The 24,683-nt window shown below is 34.9% G+C and overlaps 1 protein-coding gene across 4 annotated transcripts in view; it reads left to right on the top strand.

Moving 5' to 3' along the window:
* The first annotated feature begins 1,453 nt into the window (after positions 1–1,453).
* Tmem62 (transmembrane protein 62) overlaps positions 1,454–24,683 on the top strand; it is a 47,791-nt gene continuing 24,561 nt past the window's right edge. For 2 of the 4 annotated variants that reach the window (XM_047542272.1, XM_047542273.1), the window contains exons 1-9: positions 1,454–1,698; positions 2,002–2,113; positions 3,226–3,363; positions 6,057–6,102; positions 10,043–10,184; positions 11,935–12,059; positions 12,212–12,334; positions 14,575–14,730; positions 17,253–17,412. In XM_047542272.1, the coding sequence (XP_047398228.1) occupies positions 1,519–1,698; positions 2,002–2,113; positions 3,226–3,363; positions 6,057–6,102; positions 10,043–10,184; positions 11,935–12,059; positions 12,212–12,334; positions 14,575–14,730; positions 17,253–17,412 (1,182 nt within the window). In that variant the 5' untranslated portion in view covers positions 1,454–1,518. Of the gene's footprint in view, positions 1,699–2,001; positions 2,114–2,418; positions 2,538–3,225; positions 3,364–6,056; positions 6,103–10,042; positions 10,185–11,934; positions 12,060–12,211; positions 12,335–14,574; positions 14,731–17,252; positions 17,413–24,683 lie in introns of those variants that run through there. The other 2 variants (XM_047542276.1, XM_047542274.1) reach the window with 2 other exon arrangements.

The raw sequence follows: 24,683 nt of genomic DNA, 5'->3' as shown, positions 1-24,683 counted from the left end.
TCTTTACAATTATTTTTACATCTGATCCTTTTTTTTCCTAACCTCAGTGTTACACTCTCCCATCTTCTTTCTTAGATCTTTGTAATAACCTACTGACTGCATTATTGCAGTCCTCTCCAGTAAGTTCTCAGTGTTGTTGTCATACCCATTTTGACAAAGCTGTTGTTTCCACTCATGACATTTATAGAGGCCATTTATAATATGGCTCAAGAGTCTGTTGTAATTACCACTGTTCCTCCAGGCATAATGCAGGCCCTGCTAAACTGAAGTTGTTTCCTCAACACATCTTGCATTTTCTCATCTTAATGCTTTGATTCATGTTGTTAGGTCTTCGAAGAAAGTGCTTCTTCTCATCACAACCTCAATTTCCATCAGTCAGAAATTCTACCCTCTTTTATATGCCACCTCCTTAATCAAACATTTCTTGATTCTTTCCAAAGGTAAGATCTCTCCCAGTTTTAACCTTCCCCTAGACTTTTATATTTGGTTGTCTCTTGTGGCAAGTAACATATTCTTCTTACATTAAATGTACTTGTGTTATTTCTCTCCTATACAAGCTCATAAGAAAATGAACCATGGCTTTATTATTATGATTTCTGCTTAGATCAATTTCTTGCATTCCAAAAGTACTCAAAAAGAACTTAATGAATTGAAATTGGCATAAAACCAATACTGGCAATACATCTCAAAGAAATAACTCAGAGGTTTTTTTTTTTTTTTTTTTTAAAGGGCTATTCATATAAAAATGTTTATTCAGAACAACAATACATAAACTATCTGATGCCCTAACTGCACGGGACTGGTTAGATAAATTAAGGCCAGGGCCTTATGTGCCTGATCCATATGAAGTATTTAATATCAGATGAGGGGCATATCATTGTTTGCAACATTATGTGATCCAGCACATATGAAATCAGGTTAAGGAAAAAATAACTTTGACAAAACATACAAATCATGCCTATGGAAAGCCTCTGGAGTCGTGTTCATCAGAAGGGGCCAGAGACGAACAGCTGTCGCACTAGACAGCAATTTAAAAGGCGTCCTCAGACATACTCACTTTGATTCTCAAAACAACCCTGCGAAGTACTCGCGGGAGGTATCATTAACTCCGTTTTATAAGTAAGGTGATCAGCAGCCGAGGTCAGGAATGACTGAACAAGGCGGAGTCAGGACTCTAGCCCCCGCCTCCCAGCTACAGGTTCAAGGCCGCTTCCCTGCCACCACACCTCACTGCCCTAGCGTTGAGAGCGTCAGTTTCCTTTTCTTTGCCCGCATTACATTTGCAAATCGAGACCCGAAACACCCGCGGCCAGAGAGAAAAAGGCGCGGGGACACGCAGCGCGGAACCCTAAGCCGGGAGTCAGGCCGGGGCCGCGAGACCACAGAGTCCGGAAGCGCGGACAGAGCGGCGCCGGGCGGGGGAGGGGGAGGGGGAGGGGGAGGGGTGGGGGTGGGCGCGGGAGCGCCGCCCAGTGCTGCCCAGGACCAGTGAGGGCTGCGGCCCCGCTGGCTGGCGGGATGGCAATATCGCTGGCCTTAAGGGTGTTCGCAGGGCTGGTGGCTGCGGCTCTGGCGGCCCTGCTTTTGGAGCACTACGGCCTGGCTGGGCCGCCGTCTTCACTGCCCCAGCCCCACAATCCCCAGAGGCCGCACCCCGCGCCGGGCCCCGGAGACAGCAACATCTTCTGGGGCCTGCAGGTGACGCGGCGGGAGGCTGGCGGGCGGGGGGTGCTGAGCGGCAACAGAGACCCTTGCTGTACCTGTGGTGGCGCGACCTGTGCCTGTTTGGAACCAAACTGGCTGCGGGCCTGGGTCTGGTTGTCACTAGAGGATCTGTCTAGTGCTGGCCTCCATTCAGTCCTTTCGGGGGTGGGGAGTATCTTTGATACACTGCATCTCTGCCTTTTTCCTTCCACCCGAGAGAGCCACTGGGCCGCCTCTGCCCATACTGCCTCTTCCTGACTCAGATATCTATCTCTGTTCAATACCTGCTTTTGGCAGATATCCGACATTCACGTGAGCAGGTTTCGCGATCCAAGCAGAGCAGTAGACTTAGAGAAGTTCTGTTCTGAAACTATTGACATCATTCAACCAGCTCTCGTCCTAGCAACAGGTAGGGAGGATTGCCGTGCTGTGGTGGTGTTCAGTGGTCCGGATAGCAGAATGCTAGCCAGGACTACAGTTGTTCACTTTGGGGGCGTTGGGAACACTAGCCACAAGTCACAACTCCAGGTGAGCTCTGTGAGGTAGAGGAGATGGGACTTAATGATTTAATTTGCTGATGGATAATGGAGCCAAGGTCCAGGCTAAATGATTTGACATATTAAGGTTTTGTGAAAGCAGTGAAGGAAGGCTTGTAATGTTCATGTAAGTGTGTTGTTGTCTGCTATATTTGTGTCTTTTTTTTTTTTTTTTCAGCTCTGAATTGAGAGAGAATTAGGGGAAGTTCTTTAAGCAGATGTTCTCTTCTTTTGCTAATGTTTCCATTTTCTTCATACATTCGTTAATTTGATGCTTTCCATTGTTCGAGGCTTCAGGTGACTCCAGGCACTTTTTCTTCCTCCACCCCCATAATTCTGTGACTTGAATTTCCTAGACTCTTCAAATATTTGACCATGTATTCCCAAAGTGGTAGGGAGAAGTAGCTAAAGGAACATCTATCTCTCCTGTTTGCTGGGTGGTTCATCTGTCACTCACTTTACTGAAACACCTTAAGTTTTATTAGTCCTCAGTTTATTGATGGACCCCATTTCAAGTGTTCTTTTAGTTTCCTAGAAATTTTGGTATGTCATTGTCCAAACTACACTTTCCAGATTGCTTCTTGCTATAAAAATAACACTTGGTCAGATCATATACCCTGATTTGGGATGTGGTAATATGGTTGCATAGATATTAGGCCCCTCCCAAACTGTTGGAATTGCTTACAAAGGATTTTTATTTTATCAGTCTTTTGCTGCATTTTGTACTGCTCTCTTTAAAGATACTTCGTTTTCCACAATCGCAGGAGGTTAAATAGGCACTCATTAACCTCTAATAAACAAAGCCTTTGCTGAGACAATCTTCTTAGTTTAGATGTCATGGCTTGGACATAGGTGAATTCACCTATTAAGCTTATACATGTTATGTACTTTAAGTATCTTTGTTCCTTTGGTATGCAGTTTTTAAAAATTTGAACTCCCTGGAGTTTCTTTTACATTGTGATTCAATTCTTGTGTAAACCTACAGGAGACCTGACAGATGCCAAAACAAAGGAACAGTTGGGATCTAGGCAGCAGGAGATAGAATGGCAAACTTACCAGAGTATTCTGAAGAAGACAAGGGTCATGGAAAAAACCAAGTGGCTGGACATTAAAGGAAATCATGGTAAGAGTCAAGATCCAGATATAATAAAGACTAGATATATTTTTCCCTCAAGAATCTGGATCCTTCAATTTAGATTGTAAAATTATAAAGTGGGGAAATAGTAACATAAGTTTAAATATACTGAAGGCCACAACTCTGAAACACAGCTATAATATGTTATTTTTAAACTTCAAATGTCACTGTTATCCTTTGAGATGAAAATTAGTATGATATTTTCTTTAGGGTAAAAGAAAAGCTTCCACCAAAACTCATGGAGACAAATGTTTTTAAAAACCTATAGTTTGGTTGGGCAAGGTGGTACATGCCTGTAATCCCAGAGACTCAGGAGGCTGAGGCAAAAGGATCATAAGTTCAAAGCCAGCTTCAATAACTTAGTGAGACCCTAAGCAACTTAGAGAGACCCTGTCTCAAAATAAAATATAAAAAAGGGCTGGGCATATGGCTCAATGGTTGAACATCCTGGGTTCAATCCCTTGTACCAAAAAACAAACAAATAGAAAAGCAAACAAAAAACCAGAAACCTCTACATTTTGTTAAGTGTGAAAGAACTAAACGTATAACTCTTAATACTGTATGATTCCATTTATATCACATTCAGGAAAAGGCAAAGCTATAGACAGAGAAGGTTGTGGTTGCCAGGAGGGAAGACGGAGAGAGATTGACTACAAAGAGGCATCATGGGTGAATTTTGGGGGTGATGGAACTGTTCTGTATTTTGATTATGTTCTTGGATACAGGATGATGTATTTGTCAAAATCCATAGAACTATACATCACAAAGAATGAATTTTAATGTATGAAAATTTCAAAAAATTTAAACTGCATGCAAATATACATAGACATGGAAGAGAAATGGAAAATCCCTTCCCTTTTTGGGATAATCATTGTTATATTAGTAAGGAAATGAACTCTCCTTCAAAAGGAGAGTCCTGATAGTAGGTTTATTTTATAAAGGTTGACTTTCTTATTAGAGTTAAATACTGCACTCGTCTACTTTCTTTCTTTGATTATTCATTGCTGATGAGTCTATACATATATATATATATATGTATACATATATATGTGATTTTTTAACTCTCATTTTATTTTTTATTTAATTATTTATTTTTTTGTGGTGAAGGGATTGAACCCAGGGCCTTGTGCATGCATGCATGCAAGGCAAGCACTCTACCAACTGAGTTGTCTCCCCAGCCCTTAACTCTCATTTTTTTTTTTTTTTTTTTTTGCAGTGCTAGGGATTGAACCCAGGGCCTTGTGCTTGCAAGGCAAGCACTCTACCGACTGAGCTATCTCCCCAACCCTTAACTCTCATTTTAAAGAGATAATTTTGCCTGGTGAAATATATAGCAATTGATTTGATCAGAAAATGCCTGATAGTTCTTTCAAAAGAGCTAGGAATTAAAAATTAGAAACAGGACATTTGGCTTGCAGTTCTCTTTCATATGTGTACATTTCCCTTTTTTCCCAATCCAAGCCAAGTTATTTTGCAATAAGTAGTAAATATGTATATTTTTAAAAATGTTTCTAAGCCAAGCTCCTGAATTATTTATTTTAAGTAATACATTTCAAAGACTTGTGATTGGGGCTGGGGCTGTGACTCAGTGGCAGAGCGCTTGCCTAGCATGTGTGAGCACTGGATTCAAAAATGAGCAAATAAAATAAAGGTATGCTGTCTATCTACAACTACCAAAAAAAGTTAAAAAAAAGACTTGTGACTAAATAATTTGGTTAGTACTTTGGCATTCATAGTAATGTAATTTGATTTATGACATAAATGTTTATGGTATGGATATATATATATGTTTATATGTATTTCTGTATTTTGTTAAAATAGGGACAGAAGCTAGTTTTTAATTGAGATTTTGCTGTAACATAAAGTTGTTCTCTTATTTAACAAGAAGACTGCATTTATATTAATATTTCTTTTGACCTAAGTTGGACTTATGGCTTGTTCTCCTAGGTTATTAGAAATATTGTTGATTCCTGGAAATCAAATTTGATAATTTTAGTTACTACAACAAGGGAATCAATCTATGAAATAATTGTGCTTTCAGATGAGTGTTCTATGATATGTTTAACCTTACCCCTTACCATTTGATAATGTATTTTTTTAAGTCTTAAGAAAGGCTTTGTTCCTGATATAAAAGCGATCTGCTGTTTAGAAGCACTTGGCACTGATCTATAGATCAGGCATGAATCCACTGCATCTAGAATCACACAGTTAAAATAACAGCAACAACAATAGCCCAACCTTAAAACTTCAAATTGATTTATTTTGAAAAAATAATAAAGCACCTATTATTCTCAAAGTACCCACTAATCTCTAGGATACTATATACCTTAAAACTTCCAGATACTCTGTTAACCTATCAAGTTGTTTTTTGTTTATTTGTGTGTTTATTTTTGTACTAGGGCCTTACCCATGCTTGTTATGTGCTCTACTGCCTAAGCTACACCTAAGGCCTTTTTAAAAAATTTTATTTTGAGACAGTGTCTTGCCATGTTTCCCAGGCTGGCCTTGATCTTGCAATCTTCCTGCTTCATTTATGAAATTTTAAAAACTTTTCAGTCTAATTGAGTTCCATTCTACCATTTTAAGTGTTATAGAAAAAAATTGTTCTTTGTTTAATCATTAACATGTTTGCGTTTTTCTTTTTTGTATATATTAATACTTGCTTTTTTCTTTTTAATTAGATGCATACAACATTCCAAGTCTGGAGAGTGTCAAGAATTATTACAGGTATCCAAATGAACAGAAGACAAACAACTATGTAGAGTCTATTACAAGCAAGATACCATCAATTCAATGAATGAGTGAAAACATCCTTTTGGCAGATAAAATGTCTGTATAAAGAAACTTTGGTAATTTAGAAAAGGAGGCTTTCTTTTTTCTGTGTGACAGATTCAGTTCCTTTGAACCTTTCTTTCTTTTAATTGCTTTTGTTTTGGATATTTTAAAGTTTCGTGATGGCCAATGGTACTTCTAATATTCTACACAGACTATAATTTGTTTGTTGTTGTTCTTGGTGGTGGTTTGATTTTTTGGCGACTGATACATAGTAGAATTCACTTAGATCAGAGCTTGTTAGCCAGACTGCCGAAGTCGAAGGGGTTTCAGAATGCTGAGATACTGATTTTCTCAGCCTCTGAGGTGGCTGGAGAGCTCAGTGGTCACCTGACTGCTTTATCCTTCCAAGTCCCGCAAATATTAACATTTTCTTTATATATCACAAATGTGAAAAGGGCTGGTGATCTGAGTTAGAAAATCCAATTCTGTAGTTTCACTGTGTTGGGATTCTTATTTTGGTTGGAATTTCACTTTTAGTTATAGGGTATTCACTAGTTTTGTTCTGCACTGTCTTTCTTTTTTTTTTTTTTTTGGGGGGGGTGCTGGGGATTGAACCCAGGGCCTTGTGCTTACAAGGCAAGCACTCTACCAACTGAGCTATCTCCCCAGCCCCTCTGCACTGTCTTTCAATCAAGTAGCACGTTACTTATCCAGAGTCAATCACTGGATAGTCTGAAGGATAGAAAATTTGGCCCCTGCTTTCCAGAAACTTGTAGTCGAGTTAAAAGAGATAGCAATTGTTTAGGAAACAGTTGTTCTGTAAACATGAAGGAATGTTTGATGAAATGCTTTGTACATTTGGTGCACGTGATGATCACTATGTGAAATCTGAAAGGCAGAGATCAGCACAGGGGGCACACAGAAAAGACTTTATAGAAGAAGTAAAAGTTGTGTCCACTTTTAAAAGATGGGTTGCATTTGGAGAAGGAAGAAATTCTAAGGAGTAAATTTGAGGCAAACAGGTATGAGCAGAATGTTAAAAACTAGAATAAGGAGCTGGGGTTGTGACTCAGTGGTAGAGAGCACTTGCCTAGCATGTGTGAGGCACTGGGTTTGATTCTTAGCACCATGTATAAATGAATGAATTAAAAATAAAGGTCTATTGACATCTAAAAAAATGTTTTAAAAAAAGCTGGAATGAGCTTTTGAGGCAATAGTAAGAAAACTGGTACTGCCTGAATAAATGTTCATATTGAGGATTTATGATATTGGATAGGTAACTTGGAACTAATTTATGGAAGTCTTAACTAACAGGTGTAAAAAAATTTGGATATGATGGGTAATAGTTCATAATCCAGTATAGGTTCTTTAGCACATGAGTAATATAATAAAAACAGTATTTTATAAGGGGTAATCTCACAATGAAAAAGGAAAAAGATAGGGTCAAAAAGGGGGAAAGCTGGGTGTGGTGGCATGCTTCTATAATCCCATTAATTTCAGAAGTTGAGGCAGGAGGATTGCAAGTTCAAAGCCAGCCTCAGTAACTTAGCTTAGTGAGGCCCTCAGCAACTTAGCAAGTCTCAAAAAAAAAAAAAAAAAAAAAAAAGAGAGAGAGAGCGGGAGGTTGGAGTCAAATGTATCAAAGAAGAGGGTCGAGGGTCCAGTAGTTCAGTCGTGATATGCAAAGGGCTTAAATGTATAGAAAACATAACTGTCTGAACAAAGTTCTTGGATATGGGAATGGTAATATCAATTTGAAGATTATAAGATAAAAATCATTGTTTAACTAACTGAATTCATAAAATTAGAGTCACCATAACTAGAAGAGGAGGTTGTTCTCTTTTGTTAATATGAAAAAGGAAAAGAACATAAAAAAGAGATGAAAATATCTTGCTTCCTATAACTGTATGCATCTTTGATGGTGACTGTGGGAATGGACTTAGACATTTTCAAAGACAATAGAATTTGAGGCCTGAGTGATTATTGGGAAAGTATCAATTAGCCACATAAAAATTTCTTACCTTTATATATCTATTTCTGGACACCTAAACTTTATCTGAATTTAATAAATAACATTTTTCTAGAGTTACAGATATTACAAAAATATCAACTTGATGGGCTGGGATTGTAGCTCAGTTTTAGCATGCTTGCCTAGAATGTGTGAGGCCTTGGGTTCTATCCTTAGCACCACTTAAAAAAATAAAGGTATTTATTTGTCTGCCTACAACTAAAAAAATATATTTTAAAAAATCAACTTGAGGAAAATAAAGAAATGATATTAAAATTAAATCTTCTTCTTAGGAATACTCCCAGAGAACACCAAAGTCCAGAATTCAAAAAGATGTTGACATCATATATTTTAACCTCTGCTTTCAATAGTGTTCTTTTTAGACAGTTGAATTTTAGTGTGTCAAAAAATGTAGGAAAGGGCTGGCACAGTAGTGCATGCCAGTATTCCCAGTGGCTCTGGAGGTTGAGACAGGAGGATCACAAAATCAAAGCCAGCCTCAGCAACCTTGAGGCACTAAGCAACTCAGTGAGTCCCTGTCTCTAACTAAAATACAAAATAGGACTGGGAGTTTGGCTCAGTGATTGAGTGCCCCTGAGTTCAATCCCCATACCAGAAAAAAAAAATGTGGGAAAGGAAGAAATATATATGAGATTATAAGATCCTGAAGAATAACTGAAAATAAATTAAATAAGAAAAAATATAAATTCAAAATTTTAGTGGGCTGGGGTTGTGGCTTAGTGGTAAGAGTGCTCGCCTAGCATGTGTGAGACATTGGGTTTGATTCTCAGCACCACATATAAATAAATAAAATAAAGGTCTATCAACAACTAAAAAAAATTTAAAAAAAATTTTTAAAGCAGAATAAAACCCTGAAATAGAAATTTTAAAAAATACCCAAAAGAGAACAATAGAACTAATTGACTTTGTCTAAATTAGGGTTAAGTAATTTTAAAATTTTAATTGTAATATCTGTGATGATATATTTACTTTATGACTTTATGATATGTTTAATTGATGTCTGGTCTTGCTTAAATATGGCTCCCCGCTAGCACATTAAACTTCAGAAGTTTATTTGTAATTTCTATAGATGCTCTTAGGTAAAACATTATATAAGACACTTAGAAGATGATATTAATTTTTCTTATAAGGTTGACATTTAATATATAGGTATGCCCCTAATAGAACCTTTATTTTCCTTCTTTATTAAAAAAATACTCGGTACCTACTCTGTACTACCTTACCCATACTTTCTTCCTGCTTTTCACTCTCCAACTTTAAGGACACCTGAACACTTTTGACACTTAAGGTAGTGAGGACTTTCATTACTGAGTGTAGACCCTGGATACGATGATATTACATTTTTAGGAATCAAAAAAGATGTACCCAAACAGACCTAGACTATCTATCATTTTTCTTCTGGCTTGATGACTTCATCTTTGCATATCTTTTTGTGAATTAAATCTCAGTGGTTCAAGAGGTGAACATCTTTTTTGTCTCATTATACCAAAACTTCTGTAAGTACTTGGTCAGCCCTCTTTAAATTTTTTAATGATTGATAAGTTACATTTTACTGAATTTTGATTAATTTCTTTTTAAATATTTAGGGGACTTCTTAAAATAGCCTCCTTTTCTGCTTTATTTGGAGACCTTGTGTTTGATTATTGATGATTTAGTTTGCATGAGTCTTTGGAAACAATAGTAGAAAAACTTCAAAATGTCTTTTAATGAGCTTATTCATTGTATTTCTCATTTAGTTATTTATCTGACAGATCAGTACACCTTTTCACAGGAAGCAAAATCTGGAGTGTATTAGGGACAGATTTTAAATTCCTTCTGTCTTTTTAAGATTGCACTAAAACTTACCTGTCTTGTATTTTTTAGGAAGTATTCTGCTGTACGTAGGGATGGCTCTTTTCATTATGTTCACAGTACTCCCTTTGGCAACTACTCTTTCATCTCTGTGGATGCCACTCAAAATCCAGGGCCTAAAAGACCCTTTAATTTCTTTGGAATTTTAGATGAGGTACAGTAAAATTTTCATTTCTCTTTGTATTTTTTCTGTTTTTACTTCTTTGGAGATATATGTGGATCACTTAAAGTTGTCCTAGCTAAGCGAGTTCTTACCTAGAAATGTTCGAGAAAAATTTAACTATGCTTACAAGTATGGCTAGGAGATACTGGCTACTTTAGCACTGTTATTGCTATCTCTATTTTTATACAAAATCCAGGAAAAAGGCACCTCACATATTTATTTAATATGTAAAATGCAGGATGTACTTTGCAAGGCACAGGGTATACGTCTGTGTGAGCTGTATGGCATGTTGCTAAATCCCCACAATTGCCAATAAAAGAGAAGGACAACTATTGAACTATATAAGTTTCTTTTAAAAGAGTTTTAGACAAGGCTAGGTGAAAACTATTGCTGGATTACAAACATCTGTAGAGTCAAATATGAGAACTTTTCATTATTTCTTGGTATAACAATTTATTAATAAGCACACTATGCAAGACACATATGCTCATGTGTAAAAGTACAAAGGTGAAAGATCAAGTCCCTGACTTCTTAAGAGTATTTAATTTAGTTGTGGGGTATAAGACCAGTACAGAAATAACTAGAATAATTTACTAAACTGAAAGAGATTTAGTTATATGAAGGTTTAAAGGAGTTTGAATCAAGTGAACACAATAATGCCAAATACATTCTATTATTTTAGGCATTTTATTTAATTAAGTTTTATTTGGTTTATTGTATTTCCTAGGTACCAATCCTGCCTTTATTCAGGATTGATTAACATATGTTAAGTCATATTCTTCAGAATAGTGTTTTTAAAGGTACAATTCAAGGACCAGGTACATGAAAATCAACTGCAGTATTACTAAATACAGTTTCCCTGGTTTTACCTCAAATTTACCAAATTAGAAGGTCCAGAAATGTATTGCTGTATGTACTTTATAGATAATGTTAATTTATATTTATATATGTGCAAATTTTTAAAATCAATTTTCTGAGATATGATTTACAATATGCAATAAAATGTACTCATTTTAAGTGTCCGAACAAGTTTGACAAATGTGTATACTGGTGTAACTGTCACCATAATGAAAACAGAACATTTCCATCATCCTAGAATGTTTCCTCGTCTGTCTTCAGTCCCTATGGAACTAAACTGGTTTTCTATCACTCTAGACTAGTTGCTCTAAAAATTTATCTAAATGAAATCATATAGAATGTTCCCTTGAATCTGGCTTCTTAGACTCAGTATGATGTTGTTGGGATTCATCTATACTCTTGGGTATATCAGTAGTTCTTTTTATTGCTGAGTAGGATTACATTTTATGGATGTATTACAATTTGTTGATGGTTTCTAGTTTGGGGCCATTATGAGTAGGAACAATTAGTTTCAAGTATTTCTATGGACCTATGAACATGTTTTAAAAGTTTATTTTCAATATCTTTTTTGTTTATTACCATGTGCTGTAAAAAGCTGAGATGATATGTGGTGATTTCTTTATTTCTTCATTTTCTTGTTTTTCAAATGGAGATAATACCTACTCTACCAATAGCAGAGTTATTTTAGGATCATATGAATTGTAATATATGTGAAAACAGTTTGAAACTTACAGAGGTCCCTTCAGGTCATACCTAGTAGAATTTAGGACCTAGATATAATGCAATTATAATTATAAAACTTGAGGGGACTTGTTTAACCTGTTGACACTGGATTTTAGTCTGAGCCCTAATTGAAGATCCTTCTATTTTTCTTCCATTTCAGAAACAGATGAAGGACCTCTTATTATTGGCCAAGGAAAGTAGACAGAGCAATCATACAATTTGGTTTGGACACTTTACAACATCCACTACCCTTTCTCCATCACCTGGAATCCGGTCAATCATGAGGTGAAACAAGCTTCCAAAATCAGAACTAATTGTTTGTAGTATAGCATTTATGTTGCTGTACTTATCTTGCTTTTCTGAAGAGACATTCTTTTATTAGTTTGGCACCCCAAGTTATCTTTGTTCATTTATTCTGTTTATTTTTCATTGGTTAGTTCTGCTACAGCTTATTTGTGTGGGCACCTCCATACACTTGGTGGATTGATGCCTGTTTTGCACACTCGTCACTTCCAGGGCACTTTGGAACTTGAGGTAGGAGACTGGAAAGATAATAGAAGGTAAGGGAACTACCCCACAAAATAAAATTTATCCCCATAATATGATAGACAATCCCAGTTAAGGAAAAAATTGTGATACTCGTTTTTTTAAAGTAATATATGTATCTTGTAGTCTTTGTCATTACTCAAAAACCTTGTTGTAGCAGTGATGTTTACCATCACTGTGTTATGTTGATTCAAGTTGACTCCATTAGGAAATAGTTTTAAACTCCAGCATACACAAAAATTATGGAGGAGGGGCTGGGGTTGTAGCTCAGTGGTAGAGCACTTGCCTGGCGTGCACTGGGTTTGATGCTCAGCACTGCATATACAAAAAAAAAAAAAAAAAATCCATTGATAACTAAAAAAAATATATAAAAAAAAGAATTATAGAGGATCTTATTAAAAATAAAAATTTTCCGGCCCTATTACTAGAGATTTTAATTGTGTTGGTCTTTCTTTGTCTGTGGATCATACCTAGAGAAACAGAAATGTCATTTTTCCTCCTGAATTTTATATTTACCATTCTAGTTATTTCTATAAGATGTTAGTTATTTAAATTCTTCAAATAGTTATTTTTACTTTTATTAAGTTTAACATCTCTATAATAGAAATAACTTATTTACTGGAAGTATACAGTTTATTTAAATATTTATTTTTTATATGTAAGTGAAATATCCAAAGTATTGAACTGTATCATTTGTTCAAATATTTGTTGAACTGAATATGTTACCTATTTCTAACTACTTTCATTAATTAACAAGCAGCTTTACATATTAGAAGCTGCTTCCTCATTTTGTTTGGCTTTTCTCGAAACTATATGAGCTAAGCCCATTATTACTTGTTAACTGTAATTACTTTGGGCTAAGACCTGTCTGCTCATGACTATGAAGCTGTTGGGCTCGGCTGCTATTGCCTTTTGTTACACAGGCTTCTTAACTTTTGACCAGCTTCTTTATTTCTTCTAAATGCTACAGTTACAAGTTGTGGTGTTAACTATGAAGCCATTTCCTTTGTTTTTCTTTCCATCTGCTTTTCATGTTTTAATCCTGAGAGAACCTATCCTTTACTGCTCTTACAACATTTTAAATTGTATTGATTACAGTAGAAAAACTTTTTGACAGTATATTAGCAGTATAGTTAGGCCTTGTTGTGGATGTAAACAAATTAAAAAATTATCAGTGTTCCCCAGCACTGCAAAAAAAAAAAAAAAAAAAAAAAAAAAAAACCAGTGGCCTAACACAATGAATGTTTATTTTTCATTCCTCTAAATCTAGTATACATGAGGGCAACTGTCCTCCATGGGGTGACTTGGGAATTCTGACTTCTTGCATCTTATAAGACTACCATTTTAACATGTCAATTCCAGAGCAGAGAAGGGAACAGAGAATTTACATACTCTCTTAAAAACTTTGAATCAGAAGTGCAATACTTGACACTTCTACACATAGCCTATTGGCCAGGATTAGTCACATGGTCCCAATCTAATACAGGGAGACTAGGAAATGCTAGGGGGGACCCATAGAGCATTTGGTAAGCATTATTGTTTGTATCATAGCTAATCATTTCCTTTTTAAGTTCTAAAGAAAATATAGGGGCTGTGGATATAGCTCAGTGGTAGAGCACTTGCCAACCATGTGTGAGGCCCTGGGTTTGATCCCCAGCAGAGAGCAAGAGAGGGTGGGATAAGGGGAAGTAGACTATAAAACTTTGGTTACGCTTTAATGAATATTTTATACCTTTCATTGTACATTTGGAAAATCAAAATGACTTCACTTTAATTTCTTTGAAATTATATAAATAGAAGTTTAAAAGAAGTATGAAAGGTTTATATCCAACACTTTAATATTTTATGTAGCATTATTGATGGAATGAAGAATATCAGATTTTAGTAAGCTAATAATCTGATTACATATTATGATCTGTTTACATCTTAACTTCAAAGTAGTCTTAAAATAATGTATAGAAATAAAGCAAATTAATTCAGCATGTGTTTAAAAATTAAAGAGTACATGCTCTCTGCCAGTAATTGTTTTGGGACATAGTTAAACTCATTGCCTCAGTCAGTGCCTAGTTAATGTGACGAATGTGAAAGACAAAGTGAAGAGGCAAGAGAAGAAAGAGAAACAATATTATTTACTCTATACTCAAATTCATCATGTAAATACATTCTGGTTTTGTAATTTTACATGTGTCTATTACCTTTAAGCCCTCTTATAATATAAAGTAACTAAATTGCCTGACTATCTTCTGTTCTCTAGGTATCGGATCTTTGCTTTTGATCATGACCTCTTTAGCTTTGCAGATTTGATCTTTGGAAACTGGCCTGTGGTCCTTATTACCAATCCTAAATCGCTCCTCTATAGTTGTGCTAAACATGAACCACTAGAAAGACTCCTTCACTCAACACACATCAGGTATGTTGTAATTTTTCAGAATTTACTTTTAATTTGTATTGACAGAGAATAAGTCATTGTGATTATATTCTCATATGAAAGCTATGAGATGTCCTCCTTTAGCTTTCTTAACAACCTAAACATTATATAATGATAAATTGCTTACTATTCGATTCCCATTCTGTTAAAAAAATACAATATTTTAAACTTATAAAAATTTTAAAACCATCCAGAAACCCATAATCCAATTATCACTTTTGCTTATTTTATTGCAGCCTTTTTATTGCATGGTTTTCCATTGCTATAATCATAATGTATATATTACCTTGTAGTCTTCCTTCCTTCCTTTATTTATTTATTTGTAGTGCTGGGCCTTATGCTAGGCAAGTGCCCTGCCACTGAGCTACACCTCTAGACCCATGTATTCTACTTTTAAAACTTTACATTACATATTAGAAATACTGGTTTTCATTTTGCTACATAGTTTTCCAAAAAAGCAAAAGATGTATAATCCTTATGTAAATTTGATGATGTAGAATAATAGGATGTTAATGAGATATCATTATCATTCTTCTTGCAAAAGTATGTATGACTTTTTTTTCAAATATAAGGGCATTTTTAAATATACTTTTATATATTTATTTTGAAAAGTAATCCAACATAATAACCTTTTTAAAATATAATAGTGGGATTATAAGTGTGTGTGTTTTGCCCTCCCCTAATAGAACTATTATTAGCATTTCTGAGTGCTCCTTCATAGGCATTTTCTCTTAGGCATGTTCTTACATAATTAATTAATCATTGGGGCATGGTTTAATTTAATTCCTAATTTTTATCTTTCAACACAGAGAATGTATCATAATTTATGTAATAATTTTCCAATCTTATTGGTGAACTTTGAGATTTTTTCTTCTTTGAGGATAAACACCTGATACATACAGATTTTTCCTTTACTTGAATAATTTCTTTATAGTAGAGTTCTAGAAGTGGAATTCTAAGTAAAAGAGTTTGAATTCTTATGACAGTTGCTAAAAATTATCTGATTACTTTTTACTTAAATGGTAAAATATGTGCCATTCAGCCATTTTCAAGTGTACTATTCGGTGGCATTATGTATGTTCACAATGTTGTGTAACCATGATCACTATCTCCAGAACTTTTTTCATTTTCTAAAGCTGCAATTCTGCACTTGTTAAACAGACTTCTCATTACCCTTTCCCCCCAAGTAGGATGAACAACTACCATCCTACTCACTATCCCTGTGAATTTGACCATTCTAGGTGCCTCATGTCTGGCTTATTTCACTTAATAATGTCCCCAAGGTTCATCCATGTTATAGCATTGTAAGACTCTCCTTCATTTTTTAAGACTGAATAATGTTCTACTGTATGTATATTCCACATTTTGTATATCATTTCATCTGCTAATAGCTACACCTATTTTTTGGTGATAATGAATATTCCTTCTGTGAACATGAGCATACAAATATCTGTTCAAGTCTCTGCTTTCACTTCTTTTGGATGTATACCCAGAAGTGGAATTACTGAACTATATGGTAATTCTGTTTTTTTTTTTAAGAGAATACCATATTGTTTTTCATGGCAGCTGCACTATTTTAAATTTCCACTAGCAATGTACCAAGTAACCAATTACTTTTAAAAACAGATACTAATTTATGATGTTATCAAGCAATATGAGTGCAAAATTTACAACCTTCTTATTATTGGATATTGTATTTTGAAAAATTTAGTGATTAATCTGATAGAAATGATACCAAACTGTTTAAATTTTTGTTAAATTAGTAATGAAATGGAATATATGTCAGTTGTTTTTTGTTTTATTTATTTATTTTTTTTGTGGTGCTGGGGATAGAACTCACAGCCTCGTGTATACAGAGCATTTTACCACTGGGCTACAACCCCAGCCTCACCTTTTAAAAAAATTTTATTTTGAGATAGGGTCTCAAGTAAGTTGCTTAGACTGACCTTAAACTTGCAATCCTCCTGCCTCAGCTTCCTGAGTAGCTGAATTACAGGTGTGTGTCATGACACCTGTCAGTCACAGTTTTTGATAATAGCTGGATATCAGGGTAAGGTATTATCTCAGAGTGTAGTAGCTAGTCCTGGTTGTGACCTTGCAAATACAGGCAAATACTTTGGAAACCAAATGAGTAGATGAAGGGCTTGACATTAGATTAACAAATTGAGATCCCTACTCTATAATTTCTTCTTAAGAGAAAAAAAAAACAGAACTTTAGGAGTATCTTCAGGAAGAATTTTGAATCTACCCTAGCTAGATTTGTCAAAAAACTTTCCTTTCTGAGAAGTAAAAGAATAGTTCTTAATTTCTCACCAATGTAGTTTTACTGAATTGCACAACTTTAAAAGCCACAAGGAAACCAGATCATGAGTGGTCCTACTATTATGCAATGTGATGCTTCTGCCTGTACTTATATAATGTCTGGTTACAATAGTGTTATACTCCTTTGTAAAAACAATGACAACTACCTAAAAACATGCATTTTATATGTGCTCTCATTTTAGAGTCTTGGCCTTTTCCTTATCCTCTATTACTTCTGTCACCATTAAAATTGATGGAGTTAATTTAGGACAGGCTATTCATTTGTCTGGTCCTATTTTCATACTGAAGTGGAACCCCAGAAACTACAGTAATGGGACACATAACATAGAAGCAATCGTCCAGGTAAGTTAGTGATTTTCAATTTGCTATGTAACTGATTAGGCTCTTGTCACAGTGAATTCTGGTTTGGGATTTGTTTTTAGTCAGTTGCTACAAAACTCAGTTTAATAAACAGCACAAAATTTTTGTTGAATACAGTATATATAGTATATCTAAAAATGGGCACTCAAATAATTCTATTAGAATCACAGGATAAGAAGAATAGGCACCTGTTGTCTACAGTCCCCCCACACTTTTTTCCCATTTAACAAATACCCTTTATTGAATGTCAGAATGTATATTTTTGATGTACAATCTGATGAAACATAATACCATGACATTGTAACATTGCTAAATCAATCTTAATAACCATGCATTACTTCACATACTTATTTCTGTGGTGAGAACACTAAAAGTCTACTTTCCCCTTTTTTATCTCTGGGGAATTATTCCAACGTTGGTCAGACTTGTTTTTTGTTTTGTTTTGTTTTTATAATGGGGCAAATTCCCCAACATACTTCAAGGTAATAGAATAAGTCAAAAACCATATTTCTATTCCCAGGCCTTTGATTACTATTTCTAAGTGTAGAAGAATTGTGTCACTCTTTGAAAGATGTAGGACACAAAATTTTCAAGGCTTCAAAGTAAAACTTTTTAAAATTTTAATTTAAAAATTTAATTTTTTTTAGTTGTTGATGGACCTTTATTTAATTTATTTATTTATATGTGATGCTGAGAATCAAACCCAGTGCCTCACACATGCCAGGCAAGTGCTCTACCTCTGAGCCACAACCCCAACCTCTCAAAGTAACTTTTTGCTTGGGAATATGCATCGTCATCACAAGCAGTAACAGGATCCTTGTCCTTATTCTGATTCATTTTGGGACATTTAATTAATTAGTACTTGCCAGAGTAGAAAGTGATAAGCATTACCAAAATAGAACAGTTTCATCAAACTCTTCAAGGGATAAGCTGTGCTCAGAAATTAGTTTCTTTTAATATACATATATTCTTAATTTCTACAATTTTATGATTTGTTGACAGTTTTTAACTATTTAATCTTCAAATGTTAAGTCTCAGTTTGAAACACTGAATATTACTTCAAAAACACACATGATTAGTTCATCATCTTTTTTTTATTCTCCCAGACATACGTCCAGACAGAAGACACTGTTTATTGAGCTCCTTCTAAGGAGATACCAGCCACATAGGACTTTTTAATTTTATCCACATGACAATTCTATCTAGTTTTATTCTTCATTAATAGGTGGGAAAACTTGTGTGTCTGCTTTTAAGGGAAGGTACTTTGTTTTGCTACCCATCTTTGAAGTGCTCTACATAGAAGGAATAACCAACAGGCAGAAAGTAGGAGGGATGATTGGGAATAAACTCTTATTATCTTTTATATTAGAAGTTGGATTACAGAGACTTGAAGGTACATATAATCTAGAATAAATGATTCCCAATCTTTAAGTCCTGGGGAAGAACTAGGAGCAACTATAGGAAACCTGCCCGCTATAGGAATGGAAAATTTCCAAATCCTTGGATTGCTTCAGATTCCCTTATTATTTTTTTAATAAGACATACAGCTTCTGTAGTTTTATGAAGGAAAACCATAGCTCACGTTCCTTGAAATACGTGGTGCTTAGTTGCAGACAGTAAAATATGAAATTACATACTTGGTAATTTTTAACTTTTTTTAATTTTTAATTTTTTTATTATATTTGTTCTAATTAGTTGTACATGACAGTGGAATGCATTTATACATTTTGATAGATCATACATAGAGTGTAATCTCTCATTTTTCTGATTATACATATTGTAGAATCACATCAGTTATGTAATCATACATGTACATGAGGTGATAATGTCTGTTTCACTCTATTATTATTCCTTCCCCCATACCCCTTCCCCTCCCTTCACTCTCCTCTACCTAATATAAAGTAACTCTATTCTTCCCTATCCCCCACTTATTGTGAGGGGATATCAGAGAAAACATTTGGCCTTTGGTTTTTTTGGGTTTGTCTTATTTAATTTAGCATGATATTCTCTAACTCCATCCATTTACCAGCAAATGCCGGAATTCCATTCTTCTTTAAAGCTGAGTAATATACCATTGTGTGTGTGTGTGTGTGTGTGTGTGTGTGTGTGTGTACACATGACATTTTCTTTATCCATTCATCTGTTGAAAGGTATCTAGGTTGGTTCCATAGTTTAGTTATTGTGAATTGAGCTGCTATAAACCTTGATGTGGCTGTGTCATTGTAGTATATTGATTTTAAGTCCTTTGGGTATAAACTGAGGAGTGGATAACTGGGTTGAATGGTGGTTCCATTCCAAGTTTTCTGAGGAATATCCAGACTACTTTCCATAATTGGTTGTACCAATTTTCATTCTCACCAGCAACGTATGAGTGTACCTTTTTCCCTACATCCTTGCCAACACTTACTGTTGCTTTCTTCTTGATAATTACCATTCTGATTGGAGTGAGATGAAATCTTAGTTTTTTTTTTTTTTTTTTTTTTTTTTTTTTTTTTTTTTTTGTGGTACTGGGGATCGAACCCAGGGCCTTGTGCACACAAGGCAAGCACTCTACCAACTGAGCTATCTCCCTAGCCCCCCTTAGAGTAGTTTTGATTTGCATTTCTCTAATTGCTACAGATGTTGAACATTTCTTCATATATTTGTTGATTTTATGTCTTCTTCTGTGAAGTGTCCGTTCAGTTCCTCAGCCCATTTATTGATTGGGTCATTTTTAACATTTCTTACATTATTGAGGTATAGTTTATATAAAATAAATTCTACATGTTTATTTTTTATTTTACTGTTCTTAGTAGTTATATATAACAATAGAATCCATTCTGATATAACTATACAAGTATGGAATATATCTTATTCTTACTAGGATTCCATTTTTGTGGATGTACATGATGGTGCCATTTACTGTGGTGTATTCATATATGTACATAGAAAAATTATGTCATGTTTAAAGTGTACACTTTGATAAGTTTTGACATACATATATATCCCTGGAACAATCATTTTAATGAATATGATATATTTCCCTGAAAGTTTTCTTGTGCCCTTTTCTTGTCTGCCTTCCTTCTATCCTCATCTCCCAGGCAACCATTAATGTATTTTCTTAAAGTATAACCTTAAAAAATTAACCTAGTGAAGCCATGCATAGTGGCCAACATCTTTATTATAGCTGCTTGGGAGGGTAAGGTAGGAGATGATGATTGTCATCATCATCTACTAAATACTAAATAGGGAACTTATTTTCCTCATTTCCATTTATTAATGGAAAAATTCTATGTTTTTAAATATAGTATACTATCGATAAATCTGATTTAAAACTGAGCAAAAAATATTGGCTTATCTAATATTTTACCTGTATCACTGTATTTATTGAATATGTATAGGTTCCTGGTAACTTAGTAGCAATTAGACCTTTAGATTAATTCTCAATGTGGATCCTGGACTAATAGTATCAATATCACCTGGAAACATGTTAGAAATTCAAATTGTCAGGTCCTGTCCAAAACCTACTGAATCAGAAACTCTGGAAGCTGGGCATGGTGGAATGCATCGATAGCCCCAGGTACTTGGGAAGCTAAGGCAGGAGGATCACTTGAGTCCAGGAGTTTGAGGCCAGTCTGGACCGGTCTAGGCAATATGCTGAGATGCTATCTAAAAAAGAAAAAGGAAAGGAAAGAAACAAAAGAACATGAAACTGTGGAGATAGGACTCAGAAATCTACTTTAACAGTCTCTTTAGATCATTCTAATGTGCACTAAAGTTTGAGAACCAGTAGTTTAGATTGTTGTGCCTCCTTTGCCAACTTAAAGGGTTGACTCTAAAAGTCTCTGCATCTCAAAATTTTTAAAAAATCCCTGTTTTAAATAAGAACTTATCATAAGATAAATATATTTTGAACAATAAAAATTTGATAAACACCAGTACAAGTTTTTTTTATTTTTTAAAAGTTTTTAAGAGGGGAAAATGTTTTAAAGATATGCAAAAGAGATAACACTTATCTAATGACTCATAAACGAATTCAGCAAAGTAGCAGGATATAAAATTAATATGCATAAACCAATTGTGTTCCTATATACCAGTGATGAATCAACTGAGAGAGAAGTCAGAAAAACTATCCCATTCACAATAGCCACCAAAAATAAAATAAAATACTTGGAATCAATCTAACAAAAGAGGTGCAAGACCTCTATGATGAAAACTGCAACACTAAAGAAAAAAATTGAAGATCTTAGAAGATGGGAAGATCTCCCATGTTCTTGGATAGGCAGAATTAATATTGTCAAAATGGCTAGACTGCCAAAAGTGCTATACAGATTTAATGCAATTCCTATTAAGATTCCAATGATATTCTTCATAGAAATATAAAAAGCAGTCATGAAATTCACTTGGAAAAACAAGAGGCCCAGAATAGCCAAGGCAATTCTCAATAAGAAAAGTGAAGCAGGAGGCATCACAATACCAGACCTTAAATCATACTACAGAGCTGAAGTAGCAAAAACAGCATGGTATTGGCACCAAAACAGACATGAAGACCAATGGAACAGAATAGAAGACAAAGAGATAAACCCATATAAATACACTTATCTCATACTAGACAAAGGCACTATAAACATACATTGGAGAAAAGATAGCCTCTTCAACAAATGGTGCTGGGAAAACTGGAAATCCATATGCAGCAAAATGAAATTAAACCCCTATTTCTCATGCTGCACAAAACTTAATATGGATCAAGGACCAAGGCATTAGACCAGAGACCCTATGCTTACTAGAAGAAAATGTGGGCCCTACTCTCCATTATGTTGCTTTAGGAAGCAGCTTCCTCAACAAGACTCTAAAAGCACAAGAAGTAAAATCAAGAATCAATAAATGGGACATACCAAACTAAAAAGCTTCTTCACAACAAAGGAAACAATCCAGAGCATGAAGAATGGGAGAAAATCTTTGCCACCTGCAGTTCAGATAGAGCACTAATCTCCAGGATGTATAGAGAACTCAAAAAACTTAATACCAAATAAACAAATAACCCAATCAATAAATGGGCAAAGGAACTGAACAGACACTTCACAGAAGAAATATGAATGGTCAACAAATATCTAAAAATATGTTCAACATCACTAGCAATTAAGAGAAAAGCAAATTAAAACTACACTGAGATTTTTCTCACTCCAGTCAGAATGGCAACAATCCAGAGTACAAACAACAATAAATGTTGGTGAGAATGTGGGGAAAAGGGCACACTCTTACATTGCTGGTGGGACTGCAAATTGCTTCAATCACTCTGGAAAACAGTATGGAGTTTCCTCAAAAAACTAGGAATGGTCTGATAGGTGGATACTAACACACACGTGGGGCCAGGGAGGGGAGAAGAGAAGTACATTGGATTAGACAAAGGAGACTAAAGCAAAGGGGAGAGGGAGAGGAAAGGAAAAACAGTAGAATGAACTGGACATAAATTTCCTATGTCCTTATATGAATATATGACCAGTGAAACGCCACATCATGTATAACCACAAGAATGGGATCCTAATTAGAATAAGTTATACTCCATATATGTATAATATGTAAAAATACACTGTACTGCCTTGTATACCTAAAAAAACCCAATTAAACAAATAAACAAATAAAATTTAAAAATTAGGAATGGAACCACCATTTATTTGACCTGTTTATGCTATTCCTTAGTATATAATCCAAAGGATTTAAAATCAGCATACTAAGTGTACAGCCACATCAATGTTTATAGCAGGTCCACTCACAATAGCTAAGCTATGGAACCAACCAGGTGCCCTTCAACAGATGAATGGATAAAGAAAATGTGGTACGTATATACAATGGAATATTACTCCATCATAATAATGAAATTATGGCATTTACTAGTAAATAGAGGGAACTGGAGAATATCATGCCAAATGAAATAAGCCAGTCCCCAAATACCAAAGGCCGAATGTTCTCTCTGTATGTGAATGCTAACCCGCAACAAGGGAGGGTGGGGAGGGAAAGAATAGAAGTCCATTGGATTAGACAAAAGGGAATGAAGGGAAGGGAGGTAGAGGAGAATAAGAAAGACAGTAGACTTAATTAGACATAACTTTCTTATGTTGTTTGCCTATGAATATACAACCAGTGTAATTCCACATCATTCTCAACCACAAGAATGGAATCCTAATTAGAATTATACTCCATGTATGTATAGTATGTCAAAGTACATTCTACTATCATATATATTTAAAAAGAACAAATTTAAAAAAGAGATAGTACTCTAATGAATTCCATGACTCTTATCAGCATGTCTCAACAATTACCAGCTCATTACCAGTCTTGTTTCACCTATACTCCTATCTACTTCTCCCCTCCCTGCACCCTAGTATCATTTCATCTGCAAATATGTCAGTATAAATCACTAAAAGAAATACTGTTTAAAAAACACAACCCTGATACTATGGCACATCTGAAAAAGTTAATAGTAATGCCTTAATATCAAACTACCCCAGCTAGTGTTCAGTTTTTTCCAATTTGCTACACACACACACACACACACACACACACACACACGCACTTGTTTGGTTCAAATCAGAATCCAGACAAGGCGCATACACTGAAATTAGCTGACTTGTTTCTGCCATCTCCTTTACTCTGTAGGTTTCTCTCTATGTCTCCTTTTTTTCCTTACTTTGTGTTTGTTTTGGAATCCAGATCTTTGGTCCTATAAAGTTTCTTCAGAATTTTTGCTGTTTACATCAGTTTGGTGTCATTTAACATATTCTTCTGCCTGCCCCCAACAGTTTTTATAACTTGTAGGTAGATTTAGAAATGTGATAAGATTTGAGTCTGATTTTTGACAAAACTACTTCATTAGATGTTTTTGCTTTTATCAGGGTACCTACAATACTTGGCTGTCTCTTTTTGTAACACTAACATTGATCAGTATATTCTAGTGTTGGTATCCTTGTCTAATGGCGTGCTGGCAAATATTTAACAATCAATTTAGGATGGATTATGGCGGTGCCAGTTTCCATAATAAAAATATTCCTACCATGATTGATTTTAAGGTACCAACATAATGCTAAGCAGCCTGTAAAATTCCTGAAAATTTAATAGTTGACCCTTGTGAGCTAGTCAAGTCACCTCTATTACACTGCTAGCTTACATATCCATCAGTTTTTCATCTAAGGGTTTTTAGCAGTCATCAATGACTTTTGCCAAGATTAATTTTTTCTTTTCTTTTTCAAAATATTTTTTTAGTTGTCAATGGACAT

Source organism: Sciurus carolinensis, chromosome 2, assembly GCF_902686445.1.
Source record: "Sciurus carolinensis chromosome 2, mSciCar1.2, whole genome shotgun sequence".
Lineage (NCBI taxonomy): Eukaryota > Metazoa > Chordata > Mammalia > Rodentia > Sciuridae > Sciurus > Sciurus carolinensis.
This window is presented reverse-complemented; position numbering and strand designations above follow the sequence as displayed.